Source organism: Diplotaxodon limnothrissa, linkage group LG18 (assembly GCF_057381915.1).
Source record: "Diplotaxodon limnothrissa isolate DT_005_m linkage group LG18, D_limnothrissa_male_GT1.1, whole genome shotgun sequence".
NCBI lineage: Eukaryota > Metazoa > Chordata > Actinopteri > Cichliformes > Cichlidae > Diplotaxodon > Diplotaxodon limnothrissa.
Genome location: NC_140613.1, coordinates 40,644,441 through 40,655,503, shown reverse-complemented (window position 1 = coordinate 40,655,503; position 11,063 = coordinate 40,644,441). Strand labels below are relative to the sequence as shown.

At 42.6% G+C, this 11,063-nt stretch overlaps 1 protein-coding gene across 3 annotated transcripts in view; it reads left to right on the top strand.

The window, feature by feature from the left end:
• Window positions 1-6,836: 6,836 nt before the first annotated feature.
• Window positions 6,837-11,063, top strand: part of LOC146614176 (solute carrier family 12 member 7-like) — a 40,916-nt gene continuing 36,689 nt past the window's right edge. For 2 of the 3 annotated variants that reach the window (XM_085378739.1, XM_085378738.1), the window contains exon 1: window positions 8,435-9,353. In XM_085378739.1, the coding sequence (XP_085234865.1) occupies window positions 9,209-9,353 (145 nt within the window). In that variant the 5' untranslated portion in view covers window positions 8,435-9,208. Of the gene's footprint in view, window positions 6,886-8,434; window positions 9,354-11,063 lie in introns of those variants that run through there. The other variant, XM_085378737.1, reaches the window with a different exon arrangement.

The following is an 11,063-nucleotide window of genomic DNA, read 5'->3' as shown; positions in this document are numbered from 1 at the left end:
TGCTCTTGGCCTCCTGTGCTAAAGTCCCTCCAAAAATTCAGCGAATTTTTGAGCAGATTCCAGACCCACATTTTGTTGCTAGTCTGTCAGTTTTAGTTATCACCCACTCATTTAATCATTTGCCTTTTTTTCGTTTCTCCACATTTTACATTTTCCTCCCACCGGTTTCCTCTGCAGTGTTTCTAGCTTAAGGAGTGGTTCACCTCATCTGTTTTCGTGTAAAATGCTGACACAAAGAAGAAAACTGACTTGATTTTGGACTTTTTTTTTTTTCATCTGCAGGTGGAAAGCATTTTAAGGATGATGAATTCTGGCTCTGCACCTCCCACCAGCCAAACACACTCGCACACACATACTGATCCCAAAGTCAAATTATGGGCTTGGCAACCCTCCCTCGCCTGCTGTTTTGTTGGTAACCCACATGCAGAATTTCAGCGCCAGCAGAGTGTTGCAGAGGGTCACTGTTTCCCACAGTCCCCCAGGAGTCACAGACTTTCTCCTGATCCTTTGCTGTTGGTCCCCATTCAAAAACAAAATTTTCCACTTATACCAAAAATAGTTGTCTGACTGCTGCCCATGCTTGCCTGGAGCCCCCCTGTTGGTTACGGTAGGCTGAGTACACACAGTGAATCCTAATAGTTAAGATATTCATTTTTGGTTTTTTCCATAACGAAGGAGAACTCGGTGTTTAAGTTAAAGTGTGAAGAAGGACCGAGCGGGTTATTCTTGGGTGTTCTGGAGATTGCTGCATGTTGAGCAAGTGGTCATGTCTCTAAAAGGAGAAGAGTGATGCGGACAAGGGAGGCATTATATGATCTTCAATGCTACTATACAGTATAGCAGTTCCAAAAAGATTTTTGGTTCAGAAACTTTAGTTGAGTTTATTTAATAGTATAATTCAAAGTTAGGCATCACCATGATGTGTGGTTGTTTCTTTAACAGTTTACAGTCTAAGTCACTGTTGGTGGTAACCCTATCCTAACCTTACATGTTAGAGGAAGATAAACTTTTTTGGAAAAAATGTCAATGGTTTTTTATGTTTGTCAGTTGGAATTATTATTTTCTTTGTTCCTCAAGTATGAAGACATTAGAGAAGGGTGTATGGAGAATGGTCCAAACAATAGAAAATCTGTATGCACCATTGGCAGTTCCCTTGTTGAAGATCTCTGATCAGAGAAGATCTTCTCTGATCTCTATTCATGCCAGAGATCAGAGAAGAAACAGCAGACGACCACATCGGGTGCTTAAACCTGGTAAAAACAAGAAAATGAGGCAACAATTAGCACAGGCTTAAACTGGACAATAAAAGATTGGAAGCGTGTTGACTGGTCTGATGAGTCTCAGTTTCTGCTCTGGCATTTACATGATAGAGTGCACACTTGAACATGACAATGAGTTCACTGTACTCGGCCTCCACAGGCGGATCTCAATCTAATAGAGCACCTTTGGGATGTGGTGCAATAGGAGATTTACCTCACGGATTTGCAACCTACAACTCTGCAGCAACTGAGTGATGCTGTCATGTCAATATAGACCTGAATCTCTGATTAATGTTTCCAATGTCTTATAGAATCTATGCTGCAAAGAATTAAGACAGTTCTGGTACTTACAAGATGTACCTAATAAAATAACTGGTGAGTGTATTTAGCATTTAACACAATCTCAGCAACACTTTTGTTTAATATAGAAGGAATTACTTTTCATTGGGTGTCTGTGTATATAATTAGAAGCATTGTTCATATATTCAATATCTCTGGATTTCGTCAAATACTCTGACTAAATGAAAACTTGGACAAACACGAGTTCTGTTGCTCTTGATGTTGCATTTTGTGGTCTGACAGCACAGTGCAGGCAATTGAAATTTATACCTTGTGTGATGTCACAAGAGGTCATCCAAACCCTGCAGTATGTTTGTGCAGCTACCTGGTTTTGGAGTGGGGGAGTCAGTAAACAGGTAAAATGCTACAAATAGAATCTATAGCCACTTAAGAATATAGTCTTGAGGGAGGACAGCCTGCTCCCAGGTCTGCGTCAGCACTGACCTTTTTACTGTTTGCTAAAGGGATTTGATTTCACCTCTACTTCTCTAGGTTTTACCTTTTTTTTCAACATTCACACATGAGCCATCTGAGGATAAAATGGCAGTTTTGTCCAGGAAGGAGAATCTGTGCTGGTTCAGGCATAGGCATAGCAATATCACACACAAATGATATGAAGGAAAAAATGGGGTTTTGTAGATACAAAATTTGCATCTCACCTCATTAAACAAGCAGGACTTATCTTAAATAACTGTATATCATTTTCTACAGCTCTGTTCAGATTCAGGTGCTCTTTGCGCCATCCTCCTGTGAACCAAAGCATATGTGCAGCTAGTCCACCACTGGCTGCTTGCAAATTATAAATATCATTCCCTGTGACTTGGACACTGAGTTGCCATCTCTTCGCACTTCACTGTCAGCGCTGCAGGTTCAAGGCCTCATGAACCTGCAGCACCCTCTGCTGGCATTATATGGTGTGACCTTAGTACTTATCATTTGATGACTTTGAAGAGACTAACAATGGCACCAACTCAATTAAATTTTATTTATATAGCAACAAATAAAAATAACGTTGACTCAAGGCAACTGTTGTTGTAAAGGCTTTATATTCTAAGGTAAAAACCCTACAATAATACAAACAAAATCCCAACAATCAGATGAACCCCTGTGAGAAAGTGCTTTGGCAACAGTGGGAAGGTATTGCATTAGGCCCATTAATTATGGGCCTATTGCACCATAACTTATGGAGGATTCACTATCAAGTGATTCAGCCCTAACTACAAGCTTTATCAAAAAGGAAAGTTTTAAGCCTAATCTTAATAACAGAGATAGTGCCTGCTCCTGAATCCAAACTGGGAGCTGGCTCCACAGAAAAGGGGCCTGAAAGCTGAAGGCTCTGCCTCCCATTCTACTTTTAAATACCCAAGGAACCACAAGTAAACCAGCGATCTGAAAGCGATGTGCTTATTGTCACGGTAAGGTACGTGGTCTTTGAGATAAGATAGGGACTGATTATTCTTTTTTTTTCTTTTTTTTTTTTTCCTCGCCTGTCCCATTTGGTTCTTTAGCCATCAGAATTGTTGTCTGAAGACCAACAAGGATACCCAATGGATTTACTTTGCCAAATGGATCATCGTGGCATTGCCGTATTGGTCCATTTGGTCGATCTTTGTTTTTATTATTTATTATATTTTATTTTCAGATGTTACAGACGGGACAGACATGAGTGAGAGATAGGAAAGGGAGAAAGAAAGAGGAAGGAAAGGAAAAACAGAAGGGGAGAGGGACAGTGAGAAAGGGGGGGAGAAAAAAAATAAAAATCTCCTGGATCACCTGTTGAGAGAAGAATAGAAAACAAGCAAAAAAAGACAAAAAAAAACAAAACAAAGCAACATACTAAACACAACACCATCGCATTAATCTAGCTAAGTGTAAACAGCAGTAAATACTAAATATTCAATGTTGTTGTGCAGCACGCAGGACAGATGTGCTTCGAAGTAGCAGCCAAGAAAGGTGTAATTTGGGTCTACGAGCAGTGAACACCCGTGTGCATACCTGTGTGGATCAGCGCGCTTGTATTCCAAAGGTTTCTCCATGTAACGATCTGCTAGGGAGTGTGAGGGGGCCACAGCCCCGTCCTCCAGGGTGTGAAGCAGGTATGGAGGAGATCAAAACTCCAGACATCCAGAGGCCCCCAGAACACAACATGGAAGACCAACAGAGGGGCAGCCGCGCCACTGTTCCAGTAAGAGCTGAGGAGAGTCCCAGATGAGGGCTCACTCAGCAGCCGCGGAGCAGAAGCCAGGGGGAGTTGCAGTGACGCGCCCGTGAGCTCCGCCGGCCGCCAGCCGTGCCTGAGTGACCGAGCCCCAGGCCGAGAGGCCGGGGGCACCCCACCCCCGAAGGGGCCCGAGCGAGCCCCAGGCTCCAGGCCCCGATAAGCGGCCGCCAAGGAGTGAGCCGGTGTGTACCTGGACGCCCACCCCCAGACACAAAGAACCACCAACGCACCGACACCTGAGGGAGTCCGCCACCGGCAGGGGAAGTGGTGGTAGGTGGAGATAGGCCTCCAAACCTTGGAGGGCCTGAGGTGTCCCAGAGAGGTGGCGTCTGATACCCAGCCTGACATATAGACACAGACATACAGGCACACACAGACACAAACATCCATTCCCACCCTCATGCTCTCATATACACTTACTCCACACTCAACCAACGTGGAGACAGACATAAAGAGACGCTGTACACACGATCACACTCCCCAAGCGTACTCTACAAACCGGGTCTAGGTACCCTTGCCCCTGGAGGGGGGAACTGCACCCAGACCCAGGTGGTGTTACCCTTTTCCCTGCGGTGGGGAGAGGCAGACCACCCCGACTCCGTAGCAGCAGGGAGGCCCCACACTCCAGACCGCAGTCGGACGGCCAACTCCACCTAGCCCTCCCGCTCCAGCAGGCCGCAGAGAATGGGGGTGGGAGAAGACTCCAAACCTCCCTCCACCCGCTCATTGTAGTGTTGATGCATGTGTGTTCTAAGGTGCAATTAAAACCCAGGAGGGCATGGAGCTACCTGCCAAGGAGCAGCAGGTAAGCGCATAGTCCCTCCTGCTAGCCCTCAATGTCTAAGTGTATTTAAAATTGAGAGGTGGGCAACGACGCCAGGGGTGAGGTGTACACCCTGATGGTAATTTGGATTCCGTGATTGTGCCCACCCCCAAGATCCTATATGTATGTGTAATGAGAGTGTGAATAATGTGAATGTCTAAGTTGTGGGATAAAATTGAGGCAGAGGCAGCCAGAAGGGGACAGAGGGGGGGGGGTAGCCTCCTCTGCACCCTGGTGACATACCCCTACTCCAAGGCCCTGCATGTGTGGGTGGACTGATTATTCAAGATCTTGTATGTGATAAGAAGGATTTTAAATGCAATACCAGTAAGAGTAAGCATGTGGTTAGAAACTATATTTCTAAGATTATTAGGGCCAAGTACAATAACCTCAGTTTTATATGAATTAAGTAGGAAATTAGAGGTTATCCAGGTCTTTGTATCTTGAAGGCATTTCTGTAGTTTAAGTGTGTTTGTTATCTGGCCTCATGGATAGAGAAAGCTGGGTATCATCTGCATAGCAGTCAAAAAATACACGCTATGCCTTCTAAGTGATACTGCCTGGGGAAAGCATGACTTTGGACGATGAGGTCAATTTCATTCATATTATCATTAAAATGAAAATCGTCATGACCAGTGACAAATAGCCATGAGTACCATGGGTGGTCACAGCATTATAAGATGAAAAGATGTACTCTCAGGCCCCCTCTTCGATTCTGAGATGGTGCTCCCCTTTCACCTTTTTGAATCCACAGGAGTGGATTTCAAAACATAATTTTATTTAATTTTGTTCCTTATTGATGTTACTGTGTTGATTTACATTTTTATTACTTTATTTTGACATATATTATGCTCACTGGCAATCCAACTACAACATTTAGTGGGTTAATTGACTGTGTGCACGTTAGCATATGCTACTTCCGGTGCGGAAACTCCTGTGGGGAGCTTTGTTTCCGGTGTCCTATTCGCGCCTGGTTTACGGTCCAAAACAAGTTTAGCAAATGAATGAATCAAGCGGCGATTTACATTTCTATAGATGTCTCGGGCATTTACCCAATATATCTGTAAATGATGTTCATCGACTTGTTGATATTTTTCCCCCGCGCCTCAGAGCAAAAGAGAAAAGGGATTCAAATGTTATATTTCTCAGCTGTCCCTCGTTTATCGCGGGTGTTATGTCCTAAAAATAACCAGCGATAGGTGAAATCAAGTAGCCGATTTTATTTTTTGACGGTGCAAAACGTTTGGTGGACATCGTGGACATAAAGCACTGCACTTCAGAGTCACATTGCTAGCGATGGGATGCAGCGATTCTGTACTGTACAGGAGAGACTTCACGGAGGAGATCGTCTGCAGCGATCAGGACGCAGGACACAATGTGACGTAAAAAAAACGTGCAAACTTGCACTAAAAAATCTGCGAAACAGCGAGGTGAAAGGTGAACCGCGTTATAGTGAGGGACCGCTGTAATTTTGAAGGCAAGTCACAACATACCCTTCGTAAATACTAATGTATAGAAACCCTTACCAGCAGTCATTCATTTTTTGTGTGGCTTTTTTCACGGTTTGTTAACATGCTGTGTAGGTGTGTACTTGACTAGCTGATCTCGACATTATGGGGGAAACATCTGGCTTGACTTTTCTTCACCTGTAGTTTGAATGCTGAACATTTGCCTGTTTAAATCATAAGACCAGTCACTATACAGAGATGTGCTTCTGAATGTGGACGATGTGTCTTCTGCTGCAGTGATGCAGTTCTGCTTGTGTTGAGTGATGTAAACAACTGATCGATCTAAACGCTTTAAACGTCAAAACTGATCATTAGATTTTTTTTTATGACACAACAGCGGTGAGTGTTCCCACCTTCTGCTCTTTGTAACTTAACGCGATCTTTCCGTTTTCGAGTTTTGGACATGATTTTGGAGGATATCTTCGCAGTAGCGATTGACCGCAAAGTAAAGCTATCGGAAATGTACAACCCTACATCCGGTCTCAAACCAGGAAGTTAGCATTTTCTCGTGCACAGGGTCTTGTCACTACCCGATCCGTACCGGAAACCCGATCGGTACCCCGGGTAGCGACAGGTCTATTATAATTCCCATTAGTGGACCTCGCGCAGGCACTGGGTAGGGCAGCTTGGGGGTCCTTAGATCTTGTTGGCACACGCGCGTGGCGCGAGCGGCTTCCAGAGTGAATCCGCGCTGAACGGAAGTGCTTGTGTTTCTGTGTCTGCAGGTGAGCACAGGTAATGTAAGCAGAGTGAAGCTGTACAAGAAGTGTGTTCGAGAGATGTTGTTATGAACATAAACACAGCGTGAATGTTGGCGTGTGCAGTTTAAATCTCGTACATGAACTTGTGCGAAACTGTGTTTCACCTCTCAAATTGTCAATAAGGGGATCAGAGTAATCCCCAGCAGCCTGCTACATTATAAGTTGTGTAAACATACATAGGGGTGCACAATATTGTCAGTGTGAACAATACTGAGTATCTGGTTATTTTGTCAGCACAAGTTCTGAAATAACATAAGGAGCTGGTTACAGTGGTCCTGTATCATATTCATCGTATTCAGTGCACACCTCTGAGTTGAAGTGCTTGTGTTTCTGTGTTTGCAGAACAAAAGACAAGTAACGGAAAACTATTAGAACAACATGCTTTCTTGACATGATGTTCTTCTGCTTCCCTGGCTGCTGTGTCTGTGGCGATGTTGTTCACTTTGTGTTGTTGTAGCGTCCTCATGATACTCAGTTTGTGCTCCAATAGATTATGAGAGACAAACATAAAATCCTGATCTGTGGCACTTACTGGTTAACCCTACACATCGACTTCTGAATTCATTATTGACGGGAATTTTACAGCCTAAGAGATCTAGCTCACGGCCCACTGTTAGTCAGCGGTGCTAGTTTTGTACTTTGTGCAAATGTGTTGTTGTCAGCCAAGACTGAAGAAGTCGCTTGGATAAGTTACAAAATATTTCTTGCACTGAAAACGTCACATACAGATGAACAGAATCAACTTTCTGAGATGATTTGTCTAATTAATCTATTACGTGATTCTAATGGATTCATTAGAAATGTTACATAAAGGCATTTGTGTAGTTAATGTCCAGATTAATAATGCTATGTAGTGGATGAGGTCCAGGATTGGCAATGTAATATTAAAAAAATTAACAAATAGCACAAAAATGATACCATCCTCCTGGAGAGCAAAGAGCAAAACTTGAACTACCAAAATAATACAGAAAACAGCAGCAGTAAAGCTGCTTGTTCATACTGTCTTGCATTTCAGGGTGTAAATGGCATTTTTCCATGTGTCTCGGGTTTATGTTAGAGTAACTCAACAATGTGTTAAACTTTAAATACAAGTGGTATAAAATACATTAGATGAATACAGACATGTATAATTTCAGACCATAGTATATTTTACTATAGTTTTAAACCTCAAAAGCCAAAATGGCATTCTCAAGTAAGACATGTAGTTTAGCTTCCCTTTAAACACCTAACAGACGTGCTGCAAAATATACTGACTGACACAGACACTTTCAAAAACAGACACTTGTATAGTTTCTCAGTACTCAGACTTCACAGTACTGACACAAAGATATGATGTAACAGGTAGTTTATAGTTGAGTAAGACAGGCCCTGCCAGCCTTTTAAAGAGAAAGATGGGTAATAAAATAATTGTTCCCACAAACTAAACACAATGCATGTTTACTTGTGGCCGTTGTTATTCAAAGCTCACTCCTTTCCGCCTGTGACTGTCCATTGTAATCGTGGAACTCGCAACAGACAGGAAATACAGAGAAATAAAGAGGAAAGTCACTCTTCAAGATTTCCAAGGTGTTTCCTTTGCTGTTACAATGTGTGCGGACGTCAGAGAGCAAGAATATTCTGAATCGCTGTTCTTCCTCATTACCCATCATGCAATGTGGGAAAAGGAACACTCCTCTTGTTTACCTGGAAAAACACAGAGACGACAACTATTAGCCGAAGGGAGAGGAACAAACGAAAGCAGAAAGAAACAGACTTAGGTTTGTCCTGCTAAGCATGACTCGGGTGTTCCGCTTCGTGTGGATGAGTCAGATCCTTTTTTTATGTACTTCTGGATATTGCTTCCCTGCCGTCTTGCATTTCTAAGGTGTGTGCGAGAGAAGTGGGACGTCAGAGTGGGAGGGGCTGCAGGGCTTCCTCTGTGTGGACTAACTGTTCATATGGTAAACAGAGGGTCACGTGGGCCAACAGTGCTGAAGCAGTTAGGAGAAAAGGGAGGGAAAGAAACAAGGACAGGGCGTAACTTGATACACAGGAGGACTTTGGCCTGCTTCATGTGCAGGAGGCGGTACTTTCACCCTGAGTCTAGAGGACATTGGATTACACACCAAAAAGAAGGGAAACAAAAGATCTGAGTGCCATGTTGTGGTTAAAGTGAAGTTTGGCCTGCCTCATCGGGTTCAGTCCTTTTATTTAGATTTATCTGGACACTTTTTAAAATCTGTTCTCTGTGGGAAAAGCCAGTGTCTTCCTAGTTTGTAATCTCTTCATAGTTTCTTCCGGGTAAAAGAAGAATCAAGATGCCCACCTTCACTGTGGTGCCAGTGGAGGATGTGGAAGATGGCAGCAACAGTGGAGCTGCAGCTGGAGGGAACAGACCTATCAGCTTGGGCAAAATCTTTTCAGAGGAGCAAGAGGCTGACAGTTCAGAGGATCCTTTTTCAGGTAGGTGTAAACAGTTCTTTGCTGATGTGCTCATACACAAGCCTGCTTTTTGGGGGTTTTGTGGTTGCTATCCCAGCATGCACTGCGGGAAGTATAGGTGTGCAATTTTGATAAACTGCATGCGTCATTGTGAGATTAAATATGACATTGGAAGCGCGCTGACACAAACAGATGCATGTTTTGACAGGCACATGCTTAACACATATAGACACCCACAAGGAAAAATGCAAAGTCAGAGATGAACTAGCTATAACTTGCACTTGGATGAGTCGGGCAGGAAGGGGGGCCTTGGTGTTGGTATGTATGCCTTAGCAGCCCTGAATGATGGTTAAGGCTCCTTGCCTCATTGCATGTGTTTCTGTATGTCAGTTCTTGAACAAAGCAACTAAATATACAGTAAACTAAACTAACCTCAAACAGCAGGGAAGTTGTGTAAAAGAGGCCTAACTGTTTTACAGTGACAAAGTACAAAGTCTATATCCTTACATGACATATTATTATACCATTTAAAATTACTGCCTGTTTTTCTTTCACCTTTATAACACTTAGTTTAACCATTTTTCTTTGTGCACATGTTGTACCTCTTTACATCCATCAGTTTCCCAGTCAACCACTTTGGGGGTTGGGTCAGGTTGTTTGTGCTACACGTTCCAGATACCTTGAAGTCGTATTTCGAAGCTTGGGAGCAACGCGACTTCAAATAGTAGTCTTTGTTTAATATTCAGCAGTGGGATTGTATGCAACAGCTGAAACATTTGGTTGTTTTCTCATTTTACTGCAAAAATCTACATTCTTATGCTGTACTGTCTGAAATCTATCAAACTCCTCTTGTGCATTTCTGGCTACTTTTTTGCCACAGTTTTTAAATGGATCAGTAAGAGAATTTTATAAGGAGCAAATCCTCAATATAAAGACTTGTAGATGTTAGAAAATTACTGGATGTAGGTTGCAGAAACAGAACAGACACGGGGCAATGCTCGAAGAAGCGGAGAAGCTTGAAGGCTTTGTTTTCTGGAAAGACAAAAAATTGCTTCAAGATTTTTAAGTGATAAAGAAAGTCATAATGTCAGCTGATATCTTTATTGTAATCTAGGTGTGCTTGTTCTTTTTATTACTTTAGACTCAAAAGTCTGCAGAAATGGCTTCGAATGAAATCCAATTACAAGACACTGCCTTGTTTAAATATTTTGATGAAGTAACTCTACTGCACAAGTGTCATGTTTATGAACAGGCATACTTTCCATTTAGGGAAAATTCCTGCAATAAATGTAGGTTTGTCTTTAGCTAAGGCATTTCTGGTCATTTTGCTTTGAACTCTGGTTGTCTTGCTTCTCTCGGAACTTCTTTTATGCCTCCTCTTTTGCTCATCTTTCATATGTGGGCCTTTTTTTTTTATCTGTTTTTTGTTTTCTGACTTTGATCAGTTAGATTTCACAGTGAGCCCGAGTCACCCATGGTCATCATTCTGGACCCACCAGTTAGGACATGTTCCCCCAAAGCATTTGTGAGATTAGAGGCAGATTTGAAGTATCAGTAAAACAAGCATAACAGGTTAGGTTTTTTTATATTCTAACCCTCACTATAATAATGTTAAAAAGAGAGCAGACCCTCTTTAAACTCTAAGGTTTTACATATGAGTACCACATTAAAAATTAGCTTGCTTCTTAGTAGGTCTTAAAATGAGGTAAATACAGTCTTAGAAGAACTACA